This window comes from Chiloscyllium plagiosum, unplaced genomic scaffold (assembly GCF_037043375.1).
Source record: "Chiloscyllium plagiosum isolate Xiang-an unplaced genomic scaffold, Cpla_swu_hap1 HiC_scaffold_27, whole genome shotgun sequence".
In the NCBI taxonomy this organism is placed as follows: Eukaryota; Metazoa; Chordata; class Chondrichthyes; order Orectolobiformes; family Hemiscylliidae; genus Chiloscyllium; species Chiloscyllium plagiosum.
Window position 1 is genome coordinate 7,173,664 of NW_028270165.1, and position 27,744 is coordinate 7,201,407.

General features: G+C 45.7%; 4 protein-coding genes across 10 annotated transcripts in view; 1 reads left to right on the forward strand and 3 right to left on the reverse strand.

Moving 5' to 3' along the window:
- LOC148142982 (uncharacterized) overlaps window positions 1–24,561 on the reverse strand; it is a 146,389-nt gene extending 121,828 nt beyond the window's left edge. Inside the window, exon 1 of the mRNA XM_087973958.1 lies at window positions 24,450–24,561. The gene's annotated coding sequence lies outside the window, so the exon portion shown is untranslated. The remainder of the gene's footprint in view (window positions 1–24,449) is intronic.
- LOC148142977 (uncharacterized) overlaps window positions 1–27,744 on the forward strand; it is a 425,985-nt gene that overhangs the window by 351,351 nt on the left and 46,890 nt on the right. The gene's annotated exons all lie outside the window — the stretch shown is intronic.
- Window positions 1–27,744, reverse strand: part of LOC148142983 (uncharacterized) — a 112,785-nt gene that overhangs the window by 68,714 nt on the left and 16,327 nt on the right. The window lies entirely within an intron of this gene.
- Window positions 2,556–27,744, reverse strand: part of LOC148142984 (uncharacterized) — a 61,016-nt gene continuing 35,827 nt past the window's right edge. For 4 of the 7 annotated variants that reach the window (XM_087973952.1, XM_087973951.1, XM_087973950.1 and 1 more), the window contains one exon: window positions 2,556–4,252. In XM_087973952.1, coding sequence (XP_087830078.1) covers window positions 2,892–3,848 — 957 coding nt within the window. In that variant the 5' untranslated portion in view covers window positions 3,849–4,252 and the 3' untranslated portion in view covers window positions 2,556–2,891. The other 3 variants (XM_087973954.1, XM_087973953.1, XM_087973955.1) reach the window with 3 other exon arrangements.

Consider the following 27,744-nt stretch of genomic DNA (forward strand, 5'->3'; position numbering starts at 1 on the left):
CTTCAGATGTGACATCCTCTCCCTCTCTCTGTTGATGCAACAGGATTACCAGAGCTGGAAGTACCACTCTCGGAATACAATTGCTGATCAACAGTTTACTTGAACTGTTTAACATAAGGATTTAAAAGCTGCTAGCCCGATCTCGCACAAAGCACAAAAGCCAAACTGTTCACCCGTGCCTGCGCAGAGGAGAAATTTCACTTGGAATAGATCACAAAATAAGAACCGTTTCCAGTCCCACAACTCATGTGCTTCCCACGGACAAAGTTAAACATCACACACCATCAGGTTATAATCCAACAGGTTTGTTTGGAAGCACTAGCTTTCGGAGCGCCGCTCCTTCATCAGGTGGTTGTGGAGAATGAGATCATGATTATGGAATTTAGAGCCAATGGAGTCCAGTGTCATGGAAATGTAATGCATCAAACAATTTTAGATTAAATCTTTCACCTTTCGAATGGGTTTCTGTTCTTTGGTATGTTAATCCCAGAATTTGATTTTAATTACCTTCAAGAATATCATTCAAATGCAGAGCTTTTCTAACAATAGGTGTGAATTCTGTCTGCGTCCGAATATTGAGTCAGAGTGACATTTTTCTTAGAGAAAAACTCTGCATTTAAATTTCATTTTTGAGAAGGTAATTTATAGATTAGGGTGTAAAGGTTAGGGTGGATTGGCTGTGCTGAATTACCCATAATGATCAGGGATGTGCAATTTAGGATGGATTGTCCATGGGAAATACGGAGGATGGGAATGGATATGAGTGAAACTCTTCGGAGGGCCAGAGTAAAATAAATGGGCTGAATGGCCTGCTTCCACATTGTCGGGGGAGTCATAGAATCCCAACAAAGGAGCATTTTGTCTGCATCTATCCTGTCAAGCCCCTTTCAGAATTCTACTGGTTTCAATAAGATCACTTCTGGTTCAGAGAGGTGTACAGCACAGAAACAGGCCCTTTGGTTCAATTCATCCATGCCAATCAGGATTCCAAAACTAAACTAGTCCCACTTGCCTGTGTTTGGCCCATATCCCTCTAAACCTTTCTATGCATGTACTCATCCAGATTCCACATGCAAACCACCTCTGTCAAAACGTTGCCCCTCAGGTTCCTTTTAAATCTCTCTCCTCTCACTTTAAAGAAATATGCCCCTGATTTTTGAGCTCCCTTACACTAAGGAAGAGCCCTTTGCTATTCACCTTACCTCCACTCCTCATGATTTTATCAATCTCAATAATGTCACTCCTCAACCTCCTGTGCTCCAATAAATAAAGTCCCAATCTCTTCTTATAACTCAAACCCTCCAGTCTTGGCAACATCCTGGTAAATCTTTACCGAACCCTCTCTCATAGAATTCTTCCTATTACAGGGCCACCAGAATCGTACTCAGTACTGTACAAGTGGCCTCACCAACATCCTGTACAACCTCAACATGATGTCCCAACCCCTATACTCAATGGGGTGAACAATGAAGGCAAGCATGCTAAATGCCTTCTTGACTACCCTGTCTAGCAGCGATGCAACTTTCAAAGAACTATGTACCTGAACCCCACCATGTCTCTCTTTTACAGCACGACACAGGGCCCTAGCATTATCTGTACAAGTCCTGCCCTTCCTTGTTTTAGCAAAACACAAGCCCTCGCTTTTAATAGCTCACTCTAAGACACCCACACATACACGCCCCCAACACTCTCACAGGCTTATACTCCATCACACAGTCACTTTACCAAACATGCACACACTTTACGTGCACTCTCATGCACAAACTCACATGCACGCATTCACACATCACTTTTTGGGCAAACTTGTATTGGCAGAATTATGTTTGCAGATACATTCTACTTTGCTCAAAAAGTGCAGAAACTGTAGGCAGTCAATCCGTGTAATATTTTATAATTTCCTACTTGGGAACTAGAACCAGTCTGATTCAAGATTGGGATACTGACAGACTCGAACCTCACACTTTTAATGCATTGTCTGGGTTGAGATGTCACTTTTTTAAAAAAAACCTTAAGTCATCTCGAGAACGTGAATTAATAGTAGTTCTGGGATTTACAGATTAATGAACTGAAACCTGCAACTCATTCTAAAAGGTGAAAGACTTAACAGCAATTTGGTTTGTTCAATATGTCATTTCAGTTGCATGACACTGTGATCTTTTGCTATAAAATCTGTGTCTTATGATCCTGTTCCACAGTTACCCGATGAAGGAGCAGTGCTCCAAAAGCTCATGCTTCCAAATAAACCTGTTGGACTATAACCTGGTGTTGTGTGATTTTTAACTTTATCCAGCCCAGTCCAACATCGGCTCCTCCATATAATTTCTCGCGAACACAGCCCACACCTCCTGATGCTGCCAGGAAACTTTACAACGCCGATGAAATGACACACTCTGCACTCCTGAAAAATTGACAAGTTCTCACGATACTTGCTGCTCATTCACGACTCCATCTGATACGCGACATTGGAAGGTTAGTGCAGGAGGCTGAAAGAAATGACAGCTTGAAAACAAAAACTCTTGGAGCTCAAAACTTTCAATGAGAGTCTGAGCCCGGCAGCAAGTCCAAGTAACCTTTATTGCGACCCAACTTTGTTACAGCTTCAGATCCGCTCAGCAAAATGGCAGAGAAAAAAGTAGCTGCTTTTTAAACAGCTCAAAGTCAAAGCGCACACACTCCCCCCACCCCCTTCTTTACTATTGGTCAGCACCAAGATGTCCCTTTGTAATTGGATCCTTGGTACAGCCTTAACCTGGAGGAAGCATTGACTCACTCAGCAATTTCAACCCATACCCTGTATAGCGCCATCTGTTGCAGTGGGAATCAAACCCGGGACCCCCTGGAACTGGGTTAATAGTCCAGTCGATAATGGCACTCAGCCGTCATTCCTTCAATCACCCCATGTGAACTCGCTGGTGCCTCTGGAGGAGGGAGGAGCGCGTGAAGTCCTTTCCGCACTCGGGGCAGCCGAAGGGCCTCTCTCCTGTGTGGACCCGCCGGTGGGTCAGCAGGTTGAAGGAATTGCTGAAGGCCTTCCCACACTCGGGGCAGCTGAAGGGCCTCTCCCCCGTGTGCACCCGCCGGTGCCTCAGCAGGTTGGGGGAACTGCTGAAGGCCTTCCCGCACTCAGGGCAGCTGAAAGGCTTCTCTCCATTGTGGACTCGACGGTGCCTCAGCAGGTTGGGGGAATGGCGGAAGGCCTTCCCACACTCGGGGCAGCTGAAGGGCCTCTCCCCCGTGTGGATCCGCTGGTGAATCAGCAGAGAAGAGGAATTGTTGAAGGCCTTCCCACACTCGGGGCAGCTGAAGGGCCTCTCCCCAGTGTGGACCCGCCGATGGGTCAGCAGGGAAGAGAAATCGCTGAAGGCCTTCCCACACTCAGGGCAGCTGAAGGGCCTCTCCCCCGTGTGCACCCGCCGGTGCCTCAGCAGGTTGGGGGAACTGCTGAAGGCCTTCCCACATTCTGGGCAGCTGAAGGGCCTCTCCCCGGTGTGGGTCCGCCGGTGGGACAGCAGGTTGGAGGCCTGGGCAAATCTCTTCCCACACTCAGGGCAGGAGAACGGCCTCTCCCCTGTGTGGGCCCGCAGGTGCCTCAGCAGGTGGGAGGCCCGGGTAAATCTCTTCCCGCACTTGGGGCAGTTGAAGGGCCTCTCCCCCGTGTGGGACCGCTGGTGCCTCAGCAGGTCGGAGCATTTGCTGAAGGCCTTCCCACACTCTGGGCAGGAGAACGGCCTCTCCCCTGTGTGGATGCGCCGATGAGTCTCCAGGGCAGACGGGAAATGGAAGCTTTTTCCGCCATCACCACACTTGCACCATTTCTCTACGGAGTGGGATTCCTCAGGTTTCTCCATGGCCGAAGCTTCAGCTGCACACACACATACACTTCCAGCCCCTCCCTGTCGTCAATTCCTCTTTCCAGGCTGTAGCTGCTGCTACACGCCCCACACTCAATGCGCTGCAACAGTAGGGTCTCTCATCCAGTCCCACTGATGCTGAAAACGTACTCAAACAGGAACCAAAATGCTTTGCTCCTTCTCACAGAATCATAGTTGAAAATTGTTTCCGGTCCCGAAGGATTGAGTGACTGTCAGACATTGACATCAAAGTGAGGACTGCAGACGCTGGAGAGTCAGTGTCGAAATGTGTGGTACTGGAAAAGCGCAGCAGGTCAGGCAGCATCCGAGGAGCAGGAGAGTCAATGTTTCGGGCATAAGAACTTCATGCGTTGATTTTGAAGCTTCTATCTTCAAATCCACTGTTTAAAAGAGATTACAAAAGTCATCACTGTCAGTGCAGGGTAAAAATTCAAAACAAGCAATTCTACTTTCTGCGGAATATTCTGGTCTTTTGTTACTCCACAAAATTGAAAGCACCATCCCAGTCTGTTCTCACTCTGATATAACTAATTCCCCTGAAGGTGCTGATTCAGGATCTTACAGGGGCAGAAAAGCAAAAACATCAAGACTGATGTCAAGATAAATCCATCTGAAAGTGAATATCTTTCACAACACTGGGATACTGCTGAGAGTGAGCAGGTCTGCTTTTGGGAAGCAAACAAAAAAGTGCCAATTCACCCTGAACCTATGACCCTCCAGTTCGGGACTCCCCCATCCCAAGGGAAAGACCCTGTCCATTTATCCTATCCATGCTCATGATTTTATAAAAGTCTATAATGTCACCTCTCAGGCTGTGGCGCAATGGGGAAAACAGCCCCTCCCCATCCTTCCATCCCTCCCCACACGGGTAATTAAGACACATACCTGAGTTTGCAGCGTCTGCTCCCTCCCTGGATTCACTCCAATTGCCACAAGTGAATAGATTTCCCCCCTCCCCTCTCTCTCCCTCCCAGGATGAAGAGTTGCCCAAAGAGAAGGAGCTTCACTCAAACTGACAGGGCCATTGCTGCATTGTGATGCCATCAATGGGAGGGGGAGGGAAAAGGGATGAAATAAAAGGGGAGGGACGAGGTGCACAGTTTGCAGGAATCCCTTCCCTTCAAATAACCCCCACAGTGTGGAAGCAGGCCACTTGGCCGAACGAGTCCAAACCAACCCTCGAAGGGTAACCCACCCACACCCATTCCCCTAGACCTGTTGCTCTACTCCCTGACTATCACACCTAATCTGCACGTCCCTGGGTACAATGGATAACTTAGCATAGCCAATCCCCCCTAACTTGGACAAAGTTAAAAATCACAACACCATATTATAGCCCAACAGGTTTATTTAGAAGCTCTAGCTTTTGGAACGCTGTTCCTTCATCAGGTGATTGTGGAGAATAAGATCATAAGACACAGAATTTATAGAAAAACATGACAGTGTCCTACCACTGAAATAATACATTTAACAAACCTGGATTGTTAAGTCTTTCATCTTTTCAAGTGGGTTGCAGGTATCATTAATATGCACACCCCAGTCTTCCTGGAAGGCACCTTCTCCATATAATTTTAATAACAAAGTGACATTTCTGCTCAGCTCTGCAAATATAATTCTGCAAATATACATTCACTCCTGTGGACTTGTGTGTGTGCGCACACATGAGAGATAAAATGTCTATTTCCATGTCTATTTGAGAACAGGTGCCTTACTTCTGTTGGTGTAAATATTGTTGTAAATCATAGCTGGGTTCTCATAGATAGATGTGAGAGAGAGAGAATTCCTCAAGTAGGACAGAATCAGAATCCTGGGAAACCCCCATTTCTGGTTTACTTCCGAATGAACAAACATTAAACACGAGCACCTATTTGTTTCAAATTTGGTTTCATTTTTTGTGTGATTCCCTGCTATGATGTGTCTGGATGGTTGACAGGCTGGGAAATTGTGGATTGGGGCTTGATTGGCTGAATGCTGTATTGTTCCGGAAAGTGAAAAAAAGAAGCGGCGGGGGAGTGGGGGGGGGCAAATCTTCAGCAAAAATCCAGCAAAACGGAGAACAGACCGACATCTTACGCTGTGGGAACTGGGAGATCAGCACAGGACCAAGAAATCAGGACCTGAAATCCGAGCTGACACCCTGTGATCAGTGCTTTCATTAGCAGCACCAACCCTCTACCTTTACCTCGCTTCCCATTTGACCAAACCCTCGATATTCAGGATCCAATCCTTGCCATCCTGAAGCCATGTCTCTGTAAGGAGTCTCGGATCACAATTATTCTCTTCAATGTATGCAGTCAACTCATTCACTTTTGTTACAATGCAGCACGCATTCAAATACCGTTTCTGGTTTCAATTTTTGTGATCTTTAGAATCCAGTTTTGATTGCTGGTATATTTACTCTCCTTGTCCCTATCATTCTCCAAAGTTCATTTCCCACATCACTACACTGCTCACTGGCCTTGTTTTGGATTGTTCATGCTAAATTGCCCATAATGTCGAGGTTAGGTGGGTTAGCCATGGGAAATGCAGGGTTGTAGTTTCATATCCAGCCTGCTCTGCCATTCATTAAGATCATGGCTGATCTATCCATTGTCTCAGATCCTCCCCTCCCTGCATTGTCCCAACTACCCTTAATTCCCCTATCATTGCAAAAACCCATCCAATGACGTCTTGAACATACTTAACGAAGCTGCCTCTACTTGGGCAGAGAATTCCATAGATTCACTACACTCCAGGAAAAGCAGTTCCTCCTCATCTGTGTCCTGAATCTACTCCTCCTAATCTAGAGACCTGGTTTCATTCACCAGCAGAAATGACTCAATAGGAAGGGCTTCATCCCCACAGTGCAATGAATTCCCACTTTCCACCAAAATCCCGGATGTACTCACTCACTCAGTTGCTGTCTCACAAATGCAGGATTTCATTGTAACTTATTCTGCTCCCATTAAGGGCAAAGCATCTTTGAAAGCTGCTCTGAAACTCCAGCCTTCACAATCACACTTCTGCTTTCACCAAAGAAAATTAGAGTCATACAGCACGGAAACAGACCCTTTGGTCCAAATTGCCCGGCCAAACAAATATCCTAAATTAATCTCGTCCAATTTGCCTGCAGGTGACCCATATCCCTCTAAACCCTTCCTATTCATGTAACCATCCAGATGCCTTTAAAAATTCTCAAACATATGCCTTCTAGTTTTGGACTCTCCTACCTTGGGGAAAAGACCTTGGATATTCACCCTATCCATGCCTCTTATGAACGTCTATAAGGTCACCCCTCAGCCTCCAATGCTCTCGGGAAAATATCCCCGGCCGAATGAGCCTCTCCCTGTAGCTCGAACCCTCCAACTCTGACAGCACCCTTGTAATTCTTTTCCGACACCTTTCAAAGTTTCACAACATCTTTCCCGTAAAAGGGTGACCAGAAATGAATGCAGTCTTCCAAACGTGGACTAACAAATGTCCTACACAGCATAACATGACCTCCCAACTCCTATACTCAATGCACTGACCAATAAAGGAAATGCCTCCTTCACTATCCTGTCTACTGGTAACTCCACTTTCAATGAACTATGAACCTGCATTCCAAGGTCTTTTTGTTCTGCAACACTCCCCTTAACGGTGTCAGTCCTGTCTGGATTGCTTGACCAATCCAAACTGAAACAAAGAATACTGAACGGCCTGGAAAGAGTGGAAGTTAGGAGATGTTTCCATTGGTTGGAGGGATTAGAACCAGTGGGCACAGCCTTAGAGTAAAGGGAAGACCTTTCAGAATGGAGGTAAGGAGAAACTTCTTCAGCCAGAGAGTGGTGAATCTATGGAATTCACTGCCACAAAAGGCTGTGGAGGCCAGGTCACTGAGGATAATTAGAACGTAGAACAGTACAGCACAGCACAGCACAGAACAGGCCCTTCAACCCACGATGTTGTGCTGACCATTGATCCTCATGAGGTAAACCTAATGTACAAACCCTCAAATTTCTGTGACCATATGCATGTCCAGCAGTCTCTTAAATATCCCCAATGACCTTGCTTCCACAACTGCTGCTGGCAATGCATTCCAAGCTCTCTCAACTCTCTGCGTAAAGAACCCACCTCGGACATCCCCTCTATACTTTCCACCAAACAGCTTAAAACTATGACCCCTCGTGTTAACAATTTCTGCCCTGGGAAAAAGTTTCTGGCTATCAACTCTATCTATGCCTCTCATTATCCTGTACACCTCAATTATGTCCCCTCCCTTCCTTCCTTTTTTCAATGAAAAAGGTCCGAGCTCAGTCAATCTCTCTTCGTAAAATAAGCCCTCCATTCCAGGCAGCATCCTGGTAAACCTCCTCTGAACCCTCTCCAAAGCATCCACATCTTTCCTATAATAGGGCGACCAGAACTGGACACAGTGTTCCAAGTGCTGTCTAACCAAAGTTTTATAGAGCTGCAACAAGATCTCACGGCTCTTAAACTCAATCCCCCTGTTAATGGGAGCCAAAACACCATATGCTTTCTTAACAACCCTGTCCACCTGGGTGGCAATTTTAAGGGATCTACGTACCTGCACACCAAGATCCCACTGTTCCTCCACACTGCCAAGAATCCTGTCTTTAATCCTGTACTCAACTTTCAAGTTCGACCTTCCAAAATGCATCACTTCGCATTTATCCAGGTTGAACTCCATCTCCCACCTCTCAGCCCATCTCTGCATCCTGTCAATGTCACGCTGCAGCCTACAACAGTCCTCTATACTGTCAACGACACCTCCAACCGTTGTGTCGTCTGCAAACTTGCGAACCCATCCTTCAATCTCCTCATCCAAGTCATTAATAAAAATTACAAAGAGTAGAGGCCCAAGAACAGAGCCATGTGGAACACCACTCACCACTGACTTCCAGGTAGAATATTTTCCTTCCACTACCACTCGCTGTCTTCGTCGACCAGCCAATTCTGTATCCAGACAGCTAAATTTCCCTGTATCCCATTCCTCCTGACCTGCTGAACGAGCCTACCATGGGGAACCTTATCAAGTGCCTTACTGAAGTCCATATACACCACATCCACCGCTCGACCCTCATCAACTTGTCAAGTAACATCCTCAAAGAACTCAATAAGATTTGTGAGGCATGACCTGCCCCTCACAAAGTCGTGCTGACTGCCTTTAATCAAGCCATGCTCTTCCAGATGGTCATAAATCCTATCCCTCAGAATCCTTTCTAACACCTTGCAGACGACAGACGTGAGACTGACTGGTCTGTAATTGCCAGGGATTTCCCTATTTCCTTTCTTGAAGAGAGGAATTACATTTGCCTCCCCCAGTCCTCAGGTATGACTCCAGTGGAGTCCGAGGATGCAAAGATCTTCGCAAGCGGTGAAGCAATCACATTTCTCGCTTCCCAAAGCGGCAGAGGACAAATCTGGTCTGGCCCTGGCAACTTGTCAATCTTAATGTTTGTCAAAATTTTCAATACATCGGCTTCCTCAATCTCTATCTGTTCCAGCATGCTTAACTGCTCCTCAATGGTTTCATTCACTACAAGGTCCTTTCCTTTAGTAAAGACAGAAGCAAAAAACTCATTTAGGGCTTCCCCTGCCTCCTCAGACTCTATACACAAGTTCCCTATGCTATCCCTGATCGACTCTACTCTTTCTTTGATCATTCTGAGATAGAGACGTTCTTGAGCATCAAGGGGATCGAGGATTATGGGGACAAAGTGGGAGAACAGGTTTGAGAAACCTATCAGCCATAATTGAATGGCGGAGCAGACCGGATGGGCTAAATGGCCTTAATTTCTGCTCCTGTGTCTTACGGTCTCTTGCTATCCTGGACAGAGGGGGCGAGAATTGGAAGCAGGAGTAGGCCATCTGGCTGGTCAAGCCTGCACCAGCATTCAAAAAGATCATATATGCTGTTATGTGCTGTATAACTCTACAACTGTTCTGTACTGGTCTTAAAATCATTTTCATGCCAACCCCCATAAACATCCACTTCATTGTTGTTCAAAAATCAGATGAACTCAGCCTTGAATATATTCAATGACCCCCTAACCGCAGGAAGGCATCCCCACTTCTGAGCTCAATTCCTAATATACCACTTGTCTTGCTAATTGCTGGCTGCACCTGTCTGACAACTGGCAGTGACTGGTGTAGAAGGATGCTGAGACCCCTTCCTACATCCACTATCATTCGAGATGAAACGTCAACTCTCCTGCTCCTCGGATGCTGCCTAACCTGGTATGCTTTTCCAGTGCCAGAGAGAGTGAGAGAGTGAGATACAGGGCTCCCTATCGGTCTATCAAAATAAAGTTGCGCGCCTTTTCTTCGGAATGATTTGGAGATGCCGGTGTTGGACTGGGATGTACAAAGTTAAAAATCACAACACCAGGTTACAGCCCAACAGGTTTAATTGGAAGCACTAGCTAGTGCTATAACCTGATTCTGGATTAGTGGTGCTGGAAGAGCACAACAGTTCAGGCAGCATCCAAGGAGCTTCGAAATCAATGTTTCAGGCAAAAGCCCTTCATCAGGAATAAAGGCAGTGAGCCTGAAGCGTGGAGAGATAAGCTAAAGGAGGGTGGGGGTGGGGAGAAAGTAGCATAGAGTACAATAGGTGAGTGGGGGAGGGGATGAAGGTGATAGGTCAGGCAGGAGTGGGTGGAGTGGATAGGTGGAAAAGGAGATAGGCAGGTAGGACAAGTCCGGACAAGTAATGGGGACAGTGCTGAGCTGGAAGTTTAGTGTTCCGAGGCGGAAGAGGAGGCGTTCTTCCTCCAGGCGTCTGGTGATGAGGGAGCAGCTGTGAAGGAGGCCCAGGGCCTCCATGTCCTCGGCAAAGTGGGAGGGGGAGTTGAAATGCTGGGCCACGGGGGAGTGATCCACACGGGCCCCCGATCCACACCCACTCCCCTATCCCCATTGCTCTACATTTAACCCTGAGTCATGCACCTTACCTGCACACCATGAGGAATTTAGCATAGCCAATCCACCCGAACCTGCACATCCCTGGGCACTATGGGGAATTTAGCATAGCCAATCCACCTTAACTTGGATAAAGGTTAAAATTACAACTCCAGGTTGTAGTCCAACAGGCTTCTCTGGAAGCAGTAACCTTTGGAGTGATATGAGACATAAGCATGGAAACAGACCCTTCGGTCCAACCTGTCCATGCCGAACAGATATCCCAACCCAATCCCACCTGCCAGCACCCGGCCCATATCCCTCCAAACCCTTCCTATTCATATACTCATCCAAATGCCTCTTAAGATTAGATTAGATTACATTACAGCGTGGAAACAGGCCCTTCGGCCCAACAAGTCCACACCGACCCGCCGAAGCGCAACCCACCCATGCCCCTACATTTACCCCTTACCTAACACTACGGGCAATTTAGCATGGCCAATTCACCTGACCTGCACATCTTTGGACTGTGGGAGGAAACCGGAGCACCCGGAGGAAACCCACGCAGACACGGGGAGAACGTGCAAACTCCACACAGTCAGTCGCCTGAGGCAGGAATTGAACCTGGGTCTTAGGCGCTGTGAGGCAGCAGTGCTAACCACTGTTCCACCGTGCCGCCCACTAAGTGTTGCAATTGTACCAGCCTCCGCCACTTCCTCTGGTAGCTCATTCCATACACGTACCACCCTCTGCATGAAAATGTTGCCCCTTAAGTCTCTTTTATATCTTTCCCCTCTCACCCTAAACCTATGCCCTCTAGTTCTGGACTCCCCGATCCCAGGGAAAAGACTTTGTCTATTTTTGGAAGCAGTAACTTTTGGAGTGATTTGGGTCAATCCCCGCTTCGGACAACTGTCTGTGTGGCATTTGCACATTCTCCCAGTGTCTGAGTGGGTTTCCTCCCACAGTCCAAAGATGTGTAGGTTAGGTGAATTTGCCATGCTTAATTGCCCCATAGTGTTAGGTGCATTCGTCAGGAGTGAATGTAGGGGAATGGGTCTGGGTGGGTTGCTCTTTGCAGCGTCGGTGTGGACTTTTTGGGCTGAAGGGCCCGTTTCCACACCGGAGGGAATAATTATTTATATAAAATGCCCCCGATCCATTAGAGTGCCCAACATTAGTTTTAATTGGGTAGTAGAAATCTGAAGTATAATTGCTCGCTTCAGGACATCCAGACGTGAATGAATTTGACACAGGACACATTGGGCAACCATTAAAGACTCCGTTGTATTTCACCGGGTTGTGGACTCATGCAGAGACACGAACAACTTACTTTGATAACAGTGTTTGATTTGCAAATGGAACGGCTGACAGATATTGAGAGTTTGCACACTTGGTTAAGCAGCTACATGCCATAGCCAGGATTTAGGAGGCTCAAATCCCTAATTTGGACTGTTCTGGAAAGTGTGTGCTTCGTTAGCCTTGGAAGGAAGGAAGGAAGGAATAAACAAAAGCTGACAAACAGATATGAGGAAAGTTGGAAAATGTTACAGAGAGATACACACAGGCAGAAGTTTGCAGAAAAGTTAACACTTCATAATCTGGTTTCAATGCACATTAGCCTGGGTATGGTACTGATATCACAGGGGCCTCAAAAAGGGTACTCCCTCAATACTCAAACCAAAATGTGGGTGACCCCTGCTGGACTGGTTTGTGTTCATTCTTTGCTGCTGCCTATTTCAGTTGCTAATGTACATTATTGTTAACACTCACAAATCTGGTGGCACCCAGATTTTGGGAAAGCAGCTAGGAAAAGATCTGAAGCGTGTTTAATTTGTAAACAAACAAGATGCATACTCGAAGAGGGATGCCCTGTGTTTGTTAACCACTTCCTTGCCTGGTCGGCCTTTTTTACTGGTTTACAACTTGCGTATATAGTATCACCTCGCGTACTTCGTCATGAATATTGTCTAATAAGAGTAGATGTATTTAGTAGATGAATCAAAACCATCCCAATGACTGAAACAGCTGACACTGGATTGTTGGACAAGTGGGAAATATTTGCATCAGTTAACCAAAGCACTTCAAAGTTTACAGTCACGGATACGTCAAGTCGAAGAATTCAGAGCGGGGCATATTGGAGCCTGCTTCCTCGGGCAGAGAATTCCGCAGATACACTACTCTCTGGGAAAAGCAGCAGCCCTCACTTCCTCCTCCTCAACTCTGTCCTAAACCTACTCCCCCAAAGCTTGAGGCCTAGTCTCATCCACCTGCAGAAATGACTGGATAGGGTAGGGCTTCATCTGCAAATTGCAACAAATTCCCACTTTCTCCCAAATTCCCAGATGTACTCACTTAATTGCTTGCTGTCTCACAAATGAAAGATTTCATTGTACCTTCTTCCGGTCCCAGTAAGGGCAAAACATCTTTGAAAGCTGCTCTGAAAGCCCTGTCTTTGCAACCACACTTCTGCTTTCACCGAAAACAGTTAGTCATACACCACAGAAACAGATCCTTCCGCCAACACGTCTATGCCAACCATATATCCAAAATCAATCTATTCCATTTGCCAACATGTGGCCCATAGTCCTCAAAACCTTTCCTATTCATGTACCCATCCAGATGTTGCAATTGGACCAGCCTCCACCACTTCCTGTCAGCTCGTTCCATACATGCAGTACCCTGAGAAAAAGTGGCCCCTCAGGTCCCTTTTAAATCTTTGCCCTCTCAGCTCAAACCACTGCCTTCTAATTTTGGACTCCCCTACCCAGAGGAAAAGACCTTGGCTATTCAACCTATCCATGCCCCTTATAAACTTCTATGATGTCACCCCTCAGCGTCCGACACCAAGGGAAAACAGCCCCAGCCTATTCAGCCTCTCCCTCTCACTCAAACCTTCCAACTCTGACACCAGCCTTATAAACCTTTTCCAAACCCTTTCAAGTATCACAACACCCTTCCATAGGATGGAGACCAGAATTACACACAATATTCCAAAAGTGGCCTAACCATTGTCCAGTGCAGCCGCAACATGACCTCCCAACTCCTTCACTCAATGCTTTGACCAATAGAGGAAAGCATACCAAACATCATCTTCACTATCCTGTCTACCTGCGACTCCACTTACAAGGAACTATGAACATGCACTCCAAGGTCTCTTTCTTCTGCAACACTCCCCCTGTGTAAGTCCTGCCTGCATTGCTTGACCAAAATGCAACACATCACATTTCCCCAAGTTCAACTCCATCTGCCCCTCCTTAGCCTATCACCCCATCCAATCAATTCTAATTTATAGTGAACTCTCTTTCCTCTCTTATTCCTTAGAAGCTGAAGATCTCCATCCCACACTCCCTCCATTTTCAATTTGCTGAACCTAATCCCTGCTGTACCTCATCCTGAAGGGTCTGGTTCATGCTGATTAGCAGGGCCATACTCAGGGGAGATCTAATTGAAACATACAGAATACTGAATGGCCTGGACAGAGTGGATGTTGGGAAGATGTTTCCATTGACCCGAGGGCACAGCTTTAGAGGAAAGGGAAGACTTTTTGGAATGGAGATAAGGAGAAACCTCTTCAGTCAGAGTGGTGAATCTATGGAATACATTGGCATAGAAGACTGCAGAGGCCAGGTCACTGAGGATATTTAGACTTAGATAGCTAGGTTCTTGAGTATTGAGGGGATCGAGGGTGACAGGGAGAAAGCAGCAGAATGGCGCTCAGAAACTGATCAGCCACGATTGAATGGTATGAGCAGACCTGATGGGCTGAATAGCCTACTTTCTGCTCCGATGTCTTATAGTCTCTTGCTGTTCAGGACACTGAGAATTGGGAGCAGGAGTCGGCCATTTGGTCTTTTAAGCCTGCACCAGCATTGAACAGATCATAAATGGATATGGATCTCCCTACATCGAGATGCAGAGGCTGGGACTTTTTTCACTGGAGGTTAAGAGGTGTCCTTAGAGAGGTTTAAAAAATCATGAGGGGTATAAGGTGAGGTGAATGGCAGGTGTCATTTCAAGATTAGGGAGCAAACTTTTAAAGCGAGAGTAGAACGAGTCTAAAGACATGAGGAGCACATGTTTTTTTAAAAAAAAAAAAGAGTGGTTTGTGTGTGGAATGAATATCTAGAGGAAGTGGTGGGTGCAGGTACAGTTACAATGCTTAAAACACATTTTGATAAGTACGTGAATAGGAAAGGTTCGGAGGGATTATGGGAGAAAGTGAGGTCTGCAGATGCTGGAGATCAGAGCTGGAAATGTGTTGCTGGAAAAGCGCAGCAGGTCAGGCAGCATCCAGGGAACAGGAGAATCGACGTTTCGGGCATAAGCCCGTCTTCATTCCTGAAGAAGGGCTTATGCCCGAAACGTCGATTCTCCTGTTCCCTGGATGCTGCCTGACCTGCTGTGCTTTTCCAGCAACACATTTCCAGCTCGGAGGGATTATGGGCCAAACACAGGCAGATGGGATTAGTTTGTGAATATAGTGAGCACGGATTAGTTGACCTGAAGGGTGTGTTTCTACGCTGTATGACTGTCACTGTTCTGTACTAGTCTTAAAACTATTTTCTTGCCTTCCCCAAGAACCATCCACTTCTCTGTTCAAAAATGATATGAACTCAGGGGGTCATGGAATATATTCAAGGCTAACTGCAGGAAGGCATCCCCACTTCTAAACTCAATTCCTCTTGCTCATATACCACTTGCCTTGCTGATCGCTTGCTGCACCTGTCTGACAACTGGCATTGACTGGTGTAGAAGGACGCTGAGGCCTCTTTGTCCATCCACACATCATTCCTGATGAAGGGCTCTTACCAGAAACGTCAACTTTCCTACTCCTCGGATGCTGTCTGACCTACTGTGCTTTTCCAGCGCCACACATTTTGACTCTGATCTCCAGCATCTGCAGTCCTCACTTTCTCCACTTCCCAATATATCACCATTTAAACAATACACCTCATTTCTGCTTTTTTTTTCCCCACAGCAAAATTTACAACCCAGGAACCCTGTGGTACTGCATTTGCCATGTGTTTGAGGCACAGACCTGGACCAGCTTTTCCAGAGTCTGTCCTCCTTCTGGATTCACTCCCTTTCTTTTTAGTTGCTGCAAGTCAACAATTGGATCCCAGCATGAAAATAAAAGAAATAGAAAAGGGAATGAGAGAAGAGAGTGCTGTTGGACAGAGGAAGGAAATTACAGTCTTGGATGAAACTCAATCTTCATTCAGAGAGAGAGAGAGGAGCAGCAGCAGCTTCAGAAGCTCATGGGTCAAGATTAGAGTGGTGCTGGAAAAGCACACGTCAGGCAGCATCCGAGGAGCAGGAAAATCGACGTCTCCGATTCAGACAATAGGGCTGTTCTGAATGGTAGGAGGACCAGGCTCCTCATTGGGCCGGCAAATGTAAGTCATGCACCATTTTTACAGACAGATAGAAGCATGTGCAGTTTTTTGCAGACACCGGCGAACATGCGCAGTGCTTGCTGACACCGAGGAGCACGCGCAGTAGGCTCTGTAGATATGCTGGTGTAACTGACAGATTCAACTGGCCAAATGTCAATAGGAGGAAAAAAGGTAGAGCCACAATTTTGTTTCACCTTCCCAGCCCCGGCTCTACATAACCGCACATGTTCCTTGCTTTTCTCCTTACCCTCACCCCTCATGATTTTTCAAATCTCAATAAGGTCATTCCTCAACCTCCTCCATTCCAGTGAAAATGTCCCAGCCTCTCCCTATAACTCAAACCCTCCAGTCCTGGCAAAGTCCAAGTAAATCCCTCTCTAATAGTATTCTTCCTATTACAGGATGACCAGAATGTACTCCGTACTCTAAACAAAATGGCCTCACCAACATCCTGTACAACCTCAACATAGAACAAAAAAAATTTACAACCCAGGAACAGGCCCTTCAAGCCTAAGCTGATCCAAATCCCCTGTCTAAACCTATCGCATAATTCCTGAATCTGTATCCCTCTGCTCTCCCCTTACTCATGCATCTGTACAGATGCTGAAAATGTGTTGCTGGAACAGCGCAGCAGGTCAGGCAGCATCCAGGGAACAGGAGAATCGACGTTTCGGGCACAAGCCCTTCTTCAGGCCCGAAACGTCGATTCTCCTGTTCCCTGGATGCTGCCCTGTTCCAGCAACACATTTTCAGCTCTGATCTCCAGCATTTGCAGACCTCACTTTCTCCTCCATCTGTACAAATGTACCTTTTCTTTTTATAGATATTTTTACTGAAAATTTAACATGTTCTTACAAGTTTACAAATTTAAAAAAACCAAGTACAAACACTAATATACAATTAAATCTTAAATAAATAGCCAAAACCTGTCAAACAAAAAGAAGAGATACAGAGAAGAAAAAGACAAAACTCAATTACTAATCTAACCTATAACTAACCAGAGTGTATGATCAAATATCTTACATTATTCAAAAGAAAAAAGGATAACATAGTAATGAAGTAGTGAAGTACATGCTCGGAATGAATTAACATCAAGTTGTAATAAAGCCCGAGCCAGAACTGTTACCTCAACTAAATGAAAGCCCTTGAAAGAATGGCCGAAATATCTGTATCTCTGAAATTCAAAAAGGGCTGCCATATTTTATAGAATAATTCAGTTTTTTGGTGCACCATATTTGTAAGGAGGTCAAGGGGAATACATTCCATGATTAATCTGTGCCAATTCGGAAGTCCGAGAGGGCCCTCAGCCACCCAGTTTACTAAGATATTTCTCCTTGCTTAGTAAAATAATTTCCTCCCGTGCACATCCAGAGAAGGTAAGCTCGAGAAGCCCAGAAGAGGAGATACTATATCTACTGTAATTTCCGTTCCCAAGATGTCTGTCAGGGCGTTTACTACTTTGGTCCAGTATTTGAGGATCTTATGGCATGTCCATAAGCGGTGTGTAGGAATGCCCACCTCTGTTTTACATTTGGGACACATTGCAGATGCTCCTGCCCTAAATTTTGCCAATCGTTCTGGTGCCATATGGGCCCTATGAAGTATCTTTAACTGAATGGTCTGGGTTCTGTTACAAATGGAGATTTTTTTGGCATTTTCCCAGATGTAATTCCACATTTCTGTAGAAATTTCCAGCCCCAAATCCTGATCCCATGTTCTAAGCAGACGGTCCATATCTTCCAACGCTTCATCACGTAATAAATGATAAAGAGTGCTGACTGAGGGTACACCCACTGGCCACAACACTCTACGTTCTCTATCTGATTTATAGAGAACATCTAAGAACGCAGTCGTCTTCTGTATGTAGTCTCAAATGTAGAATTATTGAAAGAGGTCTCCATTAGGTAATCCAAATTCCTGATGCATCTGTTCAAAAGTCATCAGGACCCCCTTCTCAAACAGATCCCCTAAACAGGAGATACCCCTGGATCTCCAGGATTTGAATGTGGCATCTGTAAGCCCCGGCTGAAAACCCCATGCCCCCACTATAGGAGTATAGGGGGATGTTTTATGTGAATTACCCTCGTTTTGCCGCATTATATTCCAAGCTTTGTGTTTAGTACTATAGGGTTTCTATAGTGGTCCGTAATGATTTTCATCTTATCGAAAAATAAGAGTTTAATAAGAGAGCACTGTACTTGAGAAGTCTCGATGTCCATCAGATTGATTGCGGGCCTGACGTGACCCAATCGTATGTAGCTTAACTGATACTTCCTAAAGTCTGGAAAATCCAGTCCTCCCCTTGCCAGTGGAACTTGTAGCTTCCTTAGCTTAATGAGGAGCCGTCTATGGTTCCAGATGAAAGAACCCAGCCAACCATACAATCTGCGCAGTGCCGGCCTCGGCAGCATCACCGGAAGCATTCTCATAGGGTATAAGAGACGGGGCAAGACATTCATTTTAATTAGGGCTATTCTACCTCGCCAGGAAATTGGAAGGTTTCCCCAGCGTGAAGGTCCTGTCTTACCCTTTCCAATAGATGCACAAAATTGGCCTTGTATAGCTGGCCAAATACTGGGGTGATAAAAATGCCTAAGTATAGGAAACCCTCCAGAGACCACCGAAAGGGGAAGTGGGACATACTCGTGAGGCCACCCATCTGCATGGCCTCCGATTTTGAAAAATTAATTTTGTAGCCTAAAAATGCACTAAATGCATTAATAGCTTGGATTAAGCGAGGCACAGACATCAGAGGATTACTAAGAAAAAGGAGATCATCATCTACTTATAGGGTAATTTTATGTTTACCTGTACCAACCCTCGGGGCTGTTATATTAGAGTCAGCCCATATAGCTTCCGCCATTTGCTCAATTATTCGCGTGAATAGCAACGGTGAGAGACGACATCCCTGACGGCAGCCCCTACCCACACTGAAGCTACCTGAGCCTAATCCATTGGTGATCACAACTGTTTTGGGATCATTATACAGTGTTGAGACCCATTTGGCAAATACGTTTCCAACGCCAAACCTTTCCAATGTATAGAACAGGTATGACGATTCAACCCTGTCGAATGCCTTCTCCGCGTCCAATGAGACTACTATTCCTGGTATTTTTTCCTGATGACAGACTTGATTCACATTCAAGACCCTTCTAATATTATCAGATGATCTACGGCCCTTAATAAACCCAGTCTGCTCCTCTTTTATGATATATGGCAGTATCCCCTCTAGCCTCAATGCTAATGTTTTACAGAGAATTTTAAAATCTACAGTTAGCAAGGATATTGGTCTGTATGATGCACAATCTTCTGGATCCTTTCCTTGTTTGAGAATTCAGTGAAGGTGGGAAGCAGCCCTGACTTATATGAGTGGTTGTACATGTCCATAAGTGGGCCAGCTAATACTCCTGTGAACTCTTTGTAAAATTAAACCTGAAAGCCCTCTTGGCCAGGTGCCTCACTGCTCTGAAGTTGCCTGATTACGTCAAGTATTTCCTGCGTTGTTGGGGGAGCATTCAGGAATGATACCTGTTCGGATTAAGTCCGGAAAGGCCAGGCTTTTAAAAAAGGACTGCATCCTCCTGGCTCTATCTTCACAATCCTGCGATCAGAATAGAACTTTCTGAAGATTGTGTTGATCCTTTTAGGATCGTGAGTCAGAGTACCAGCACTTTCCCTGATAGCTTGAGGGGCCCCGTTTTATCCTTGCGAGAAATGCGAAGCATCTACGAGGTTTATCGCCAAATTCATATAATCTTTGTTTTGCAAATAATATTTCCCCCTTTGCCGTTAGGTGAAGGCGGTATTCAGAGCAGTCCAAAGGGTCATAATCCTTTAGTAATTTGGCAATAGAAGGTCTGTCAGCGTATGCTGTTTCAGCTGCTTTTAAGCGAACCTCAAGTAGACGCTGTTGTTTTCCCTTTAATTTTTTCTGGGTCACCGAGTATGAAATGATCACAACTCTCGCATAAGCTTCAATAGTCTCCCACATCATTGACGGGTTACTAGCCGTACCTGAATTAATTTCCAAGAAAGCTTTAAATTCTTGAGAAAAATATTTTGTAAATTTACTATCCTTCATTAAGAAGGAATCCATACGCCAATGTCAGGGGGATGCCTCATTGTTCCTAGACTTGATTTCCATGTACACAGCAGCGTGATCAGAAATTATTATATCATCTATTTTACAGGATGATAAGGAATTTTAAAAAGTCGAGGGGGCAAAAAACATGTCAATTCTAGTGTGACATTTATGTGGATTAGAGTAAAAAGAGAAATCTCTGCCTTGTGGGTGGAGGCACCTCCACACATGTATTAATCCTAATTCTTGATTCCAATCCGACAATTGTCTAGATCTGGGGGATACGCCCGCAGTACTCTTGGGTATCCTGTCTATTTCCGGCTCCATAATGCAATTCGAGTCTCTCCCTATAATTGTATGACGAGCACCGAGAGCCATCAGTTTGGAGAAGGCTTCCGTTATAAATTTGAAAGGATGTACCGGGGGACAATACTGGTTTAAAATCCCATATTCCTCTCCATTTATAAGGGCTTTAATTAGTATATATCGTCCAGATTCATCTTTTATCTGACTTAGGATTTTGAAAGGGAGATTCTTCCAAATAAGAATGACTACCCCCCTACTTTGAGCTGGAGGAAGAAAAGAAGGCCTGATCAAAGCCACCCTGTTGTAATTTCAAATGTCCTTTATCCAATAAATGCGTCTCCTGCAGAAGAGCTATATCAATCCATTCTTTCGAGGTTTGATAATATTTTCTTCGTAGGTTTGATAATATTTTCTTCCTTCTGATTGGAGAATTACTCCCCTTGATATTCCAGGTGCACCATTTAATCGAATGACTAACCATAACCATCCAGGCAAGTCCGAGACCCCCTGGGAGGAGAAACACCATCCAAAACACCTCGAGCATAGACCATAGTAAATTCACAAAAAGTGATTCTTTATTACACTCACACTATTATAATAAAAAACTATTTCTAAATAAAAAAAACAAAAAGATATTTAAACTGAGATTTTCCCCCTGGTTTCCAGGGGAATCACTTCCTTTCCGAAAACCCATCATATCCTCTCCCGACCAGTGCCCCACCCTTGACCCAGGCACCCCATAAGAGTGAATAAAATTCAAGTGTACGACCAAGCTGAAGTTAACAGTGAGTACCCTCCCTCCTCCCCACCCACCCCAACACCTCGATATATTTGGTGATGTTAATACACACTTATAACAGCACACAAACCAATAGCCACTCTCAGACAACAACTCACCAAAACGAAGGACCCGATACCCAGCATGAGCAAAACTAACAGTGTACAAAATGCCATGCAAGGACTGCACAAAACACTATATAGGACAAACAGGAAGACAGCTAACGATCCGCATCCACGAACATCAACTAGCCACGAAATGACACGACCAGCTATCCCTAGTAGCCACACACGCAGACAACAAGCAACATGAATTTGACTGGGACAACACTACCATTATAGGGCAAGCGAAACAAAGAACAGCCAGGGAATTCCTAGAAGTTTGGCACTCATCCACAAACTCCATCAACAAACACATAGACCTGGACCCAATATACCGGCCACTACAGCGGACAGCTGAAACTGACAACCGGAAGCGGCAGGGACAGGCCACTATAAATGTCGGAGGAAACACCACAGAAGCGCTTCACAGGAAGCTCCCAAGCACTGAGGATGTCACCTGGACAGGGGACGAAATGTTTGCAACAAAAACTTCCAGCTCGGCGAACAGAACCACAGCAGAGCACTACAGACTCAGACTTGCTGGGTTGCCGCCATCTTGGATTTCCCCCGCCCAGATGCACCTTCAATAAATCTACCATCCCTGCCTCTACTTCTGCTGGCAATGCATTCCAGACATCTATCACCCTCTGAGTAAAGTACTTTCTGTGTGCATCTCCAACATGATGTCCCAGCTCCTGTACTCAGTATGTGAACAATGAAGGCAAGCGTGCAAAACACCTTCGTCACCCCCGTCTACCAGTGATGGAACTTTCAAGAACAATGAACCCGAACACCCCCAGGTCTCTGTTCTACAACACGACCCTGGCCCAAATATTACCTGTACAAGTCTTGCCCTCTAATTTAGCAAAATGCAACCCCGCACATATCCATACCTCTCTCATACACACGCTCTCTCTCAGACACACACATACACCACCCTCTCAACACACACACCCTCGCGCAGGCTCATTCTCCATCACAATCACACTTTATCAAGCATGCACACATGCAAATACACACTCACCGACGCACACAGTCTTATACACAAACACACTACACACACTTTCCTGATGAAGGGCTTTTCCCCGAAACGTTGATTTTCCTGCTCCGCGGATGCTGCCTGACTTGCTGCAATACCACATTCTTGATCCTAAACTTGTTACCCTCTAGTTCTGGGCTCCCCCATCCAAAGGAAAATACCATGTCTATTTACCTTATCCATGTCCCTCATGACGATATAAAAGCGTATAAGGTCACTCATCAGACTCTGGCACGCTACGGAAAACAGTCCCAGCCTGTCCTTATGTCTCTCCTCACCCGGGTAACCAAGACGCATACCTGAGGTCACAAAGTCTGCTCCCTCCCTGGATTCACTCCAGTTGCTACAAGTGAGCCTGCTCCACAATCATTAAGATCATGGCTGATCTATCCATCGTCTCATCTCCTCCTCCCTGCACTGTCACGAGGAACCCCTTCATTCCCCTATCAGGCAAAAACCCACCTAACTGTGTCTTGAAAAAACTTAATGAAGCTGCCTCTATTGCTTCCTTGGCCAGAGAGTATTCCATAGATTTTGATGAAGGCCTTTTGCCCAAAACATCTATTTTCCTGCTCCTCGGATGCTGCATGACTAGCTGTGCTTTTCCAGCACCACTCTAATCTAGACTATTCCATAGATTCACGACTCTCTGGGAAAAGCAGTTCCTCCTCAACTCTGTCTGAAAGCTACTCCCTCTAACCTTGAGGCCCAGTCTCACCTACCAGCAGAAATTACTGGACAGGGTAGGGCTTCATCCCCAATTGCAATGACATTGGAAAGATGTTTCCATTGGTAGGAGACTAGGACCACAGGGCACAGCTTTAAGAATAAAGGGAAGACCTCTAGGAACAGAGATAAGCGATGTCGCTTTTTCTGCTGACAGTGAGGAGCATGGATAATGTGTTGGTGACACCAGCGAGCAGGTGCGCTGTTGTTCACACCACAGAACAGACACAATGTGCTCTGTGGCGATGCTGGTGTTATTGACCGATTTTAAGTGTTCAAATGCCAAGAGGAGAAACAAAGGGTAGAGCCACAGTTCTTTTTCCCCATGTGGCTCAACATTTTATAGCTTTTGCATTTTGTCTGGCTGCTCACTTTTTTTTAAAAAATGTCTTTTCATCAGTATAGGGATGAGGTTCACAACAAGAGGGCATAGGTTTAGGGTGAGAGGAGAAAGATATTAAAGGTACCTAAGGGGCAACTTTTCCATGCAGAGGGTGGTGCACATATGAAATGAACTGCCAGAGGAAGTAGTGGAGGCCGGTACAATTACAGCATTTAAAACACATCTGAATGGATATATGAACAGGAAGTGCTGGCAAATGGGACTAGATTAATTTAGGATATCTGGTTGGCATGGACAGGTTGGACCGAATGGGTCTGTTTCCGTACTGCACATCTATGACTCTAAATAAAAAGTATATTTTTCCAAATAACAAACTATATCCATGTTAACAAGGCTTAGAGCACCATATGCTTTACTAACCATTCTCAACAGGTCCTGCCCTCTGAATGACTGAGGAACATATACATGCTGGTGCATAGTATCCTTCACTAGTATTTACACACTACCCTCAGCAATTGCACAAGTAACAGCAAAGAGCAAACAGCACAAGGATTAAAAAACAGTGAGGGGAAACAGGACAAGGATGAAACAAACAGTGAGGGGGAAACAGCACAAGGATTAAACAAACAGTGAGGGGTAAACAGCACAAGGATTAAACACACAGTGAGGGGTAAACAGCACAGGCGCCAGTAAAAGCAGATGGAAAGTGAGTGTAAAATGTCACTATGACAGGACAGGCCCCACATTCCTTCCCCTCCGTCCCCCCACAACCTGCCTCACCTTTCACCTCCCGGCCCAGTACCTTCCAGGTGGCCCCATAGTTGACACAGGGGCCGCCCCACGACCAGTAGAACTTCACCACCCAGGCGGCCGACGAGTTCCCAAGCAGGCCCTTAACCCCATCCGCCTCCAGAATGCTCACCGGCTCCTGGCTGCTGTACAGCCGGCCGGTGTGGCCGTGACACAGCAGCTGCGCCAGGAAGGCAGCGGTGCCCAGTGACGGGTGTCTGCCCCGGGCCGCACGGCGCCATTTTCCTAACGGCCGCCCTCCCGCCGCTTCCCCGCTCGAGCACCTTCTCCTCCCAACCGCCTTCGTCCCCGCGCGACGTCTGCACGGGGGGATGGGCGGGGCCGGGGGAGCCTCACCATCACCAAGCAACAGCCACCTCGCGCTACAACTGCTCATTCACAAAAACAAACTCTCCTGTCTCGCTCTGCAGCTGCAGGGGGGACACTGCCACGTTTCCAGGAGCCCTGTTTACATTGGGAAAGCTCACGGCTCAATTTAAACAGATATTCCGACATCTAACGGAACGGCGTCATATCTAAAGGGGGAAATCTGCATTTTAAAGGGACATGGACATTTTAACGGGCTATTTCTGCAAATAAAGAGATGTAGATGGACGAGATTATATTTCAAAGAGATGTGGGCACATTCAAAGGGATATCTTAATATGTAAAGTGACGCAGTTATATCTAAATGAATCTATATTTCGAAGAGACGTTGCCCTATTTATAAGTAGAGACAATAGGTGTGCATTCTGTCTGCGTCCCAACGTTGAGTCAGACTGACATTTTCCTTAGGAGAAAGTGAGGACTGCAGATGCTGGAGATCAGAGCTGAACACGTGTTGCTGGAAAAGCGCAGGTCAGGCAGCATCCAGGGAACAGGAGAATCGACAACCCTTCTTCGCTCGTGCCCGAAACGTCGATTCTCCTGCTCCTTGGATGCTGCCTGACCTGCTGCGCTTTTCCAGCAACACATTTTCAGCAGCTGACATTTTTCTTAGAAAAGCTCTGCATTTAAATTACATTCTTGAGAAGGTAAGTTATAGATTCGGGTGGTAGGTTAGGGAGGATTGGCCGTGCTAAGTTACCCATAGTGACCAGGGATGTACAGGTTAGGGTGGCTTGGCCATGGGAAATACGCAGTAAGGGGTTGGGTATGGATGGGATACTGTTCAGAGGGCCAGAGTGAAATCGATGGGCTGAATGGTCTGCTTCCACATTGTCGGAACTCTATGACCCTCCCCACAAAGGAGCATTTTATCTGCATCTATCCTGTCAAGCCCCTTTCAGAATTCTACTGGTTTCAAGAAAGGTACACAGCACAGAAACAGACCATTCGGTCCAATTCGTCCATGCCGACCAGGATTCCAAACTAAACCAGTCCCACTTGCCTGCATTTGGCCCATATCCCTCTAAACCTTTCTATTCATGTACCCATCCAAATGCTGTTTCAATGTTGTCACTGTACCTGCATCTACCACATCCTCAGCAAGGTCATTCCACATGCAAATCACCCTCTTTCAAAATGCCTCTCCGGTTCCTTTTCAGTCTCTCTCCTTACATTTACAAAAAAATGCCCCCCCTAGTTTTGAGTTCCCCTATGCTAAGCAAGAGCCATTTGCTATTCACCTTACCTCCAATCCTCATGATTTTATCAATCGCAATGAGGTCACCCCCCCCCCCCCAACCTCCTGTGCTCCAGTGAATAAAGTCTCAGTCCTTACAATGTCCTGGTAAATCTTTATAAAACCCTCTCTAATAGTATTCTTCCTATTACAGGGCCACCAGAACTGTACTCCATACTCTGAAAGTGGCCTCACCAATATCCCGTACAACCTCAACATGATGTCCCAACCCCTATACTCAATGGTGTGAACAATGAAGGGAATGTTGCGAAATGCCACCTTAACCACCCTGTTTACCAGTGACGCAATGTCCAAAGAACTATTTTCTATAACACGACTCATGGCCCGACCATCATCTGTACAACCCCTTGCTTTTATTAAGACACACACACACACTTTTCCAAGCATGCACACACACACTTCTGCGCACTCTCACGCACAAACTCTCACTCTCTCATGCATGCACACACACACAACTCTATAGGGTGAAATTGTATTGGCAGAGTTATATTTGCAGATACATTCAATTTTGTTCAAAAAGCACACAATCTGCAGGCAGTCAATGCATCTAATATTTTACAAATTATGACTTTGGAAACAGAACCAGTCTGATTCAAGATTGGAATACCAACAGACTCAAATCTCACACCTTTCATGCATTGTCTGAGCGGAGATTTTTTTTATATAAAACTTTAAGTCATCTCAAGAACATTGTTACATATTAATGAACCAAAGCCCGTACCCATTCTAAGAGATGAAGACTAAGTTTGTTCAATATATTCTAATCAGTTGCATGACACTGATCTTTTGATATAAAAGTTCTGTGTCTTATGATGCTGTTCCATGAGGCTTATGTATTGATGAGGCAAGATGGTACAGATGAGGCGATGGAGAATTACAGATCACCTCGGAAGGATTTAAAGAGGGAGTCAAGAAGAACAAAGAGAGGACACGAGCAGTCTTTAGCAAATAGAATAAAGGAGAACCCTAAAGCTTTCTGTAGGTATGTGAGGAATAAAGGATGATTAGGATAGGAATAGAGCCAGTCAAAGACAGAAGTGGGAAGTGGAGTGTGGACCCTGTCGACATCAGAGAGGTGCTAAACGAACATTTCTCATCGGTGTTCACTCAGGAAAAGAATGAGGTACGAGATATTAGACTCGAAAGGATCGAGGTTAGTTACACACAGGTGTTATCAATTCGAGAAGGAGTGAAAGTAGACAAGTCCCCTAGGCAGAATGGGATTTATCCGAGGATTCTCTGGGAAGCTAGGAAGGAGATAGCAGAGCCTTTGGCTTTGATAGTTGAGTCGTCATTGTCTACGGGTTTCGTACCCGAGGACTGGAGGATTGCAAATATTGTGCCCTTGTTCAAGAAGGGCAGCAGAGATGACCCAGGTAATTATAGACCAGTGAGCCTTACATCTATTGTAGAAAAGATTTTGGAAAGGATTATAAGATTTATCATCTAGCAAGCAACAATTTGATTTCATTTAGTCAATAGGGTTTTGTGAAATGCAGGTCATGTCTCACAAACCTCATCGAGTTTTTTGAGAAGGTGACCAAGCATGTAGATGAGGGTAGGGCAGTTGATACGGTATACCTGGACTTCAGTAAAGCCTTCGATAAGGTTCCACCTGGTAGGCTGATGGAGAAAATGCAGAGGCGTGGAATTGAGGGTGATTTAGTAGTTTGGATTAGAAACTGGAAGAAGGCAGCGAGTGGTGGTTGATGGAAAATACTCAGTCTGGAGTCCAGTTCCTAGTGGTGTTCCACAAGGATTTTTTGGGACCACTGCTGTGTAA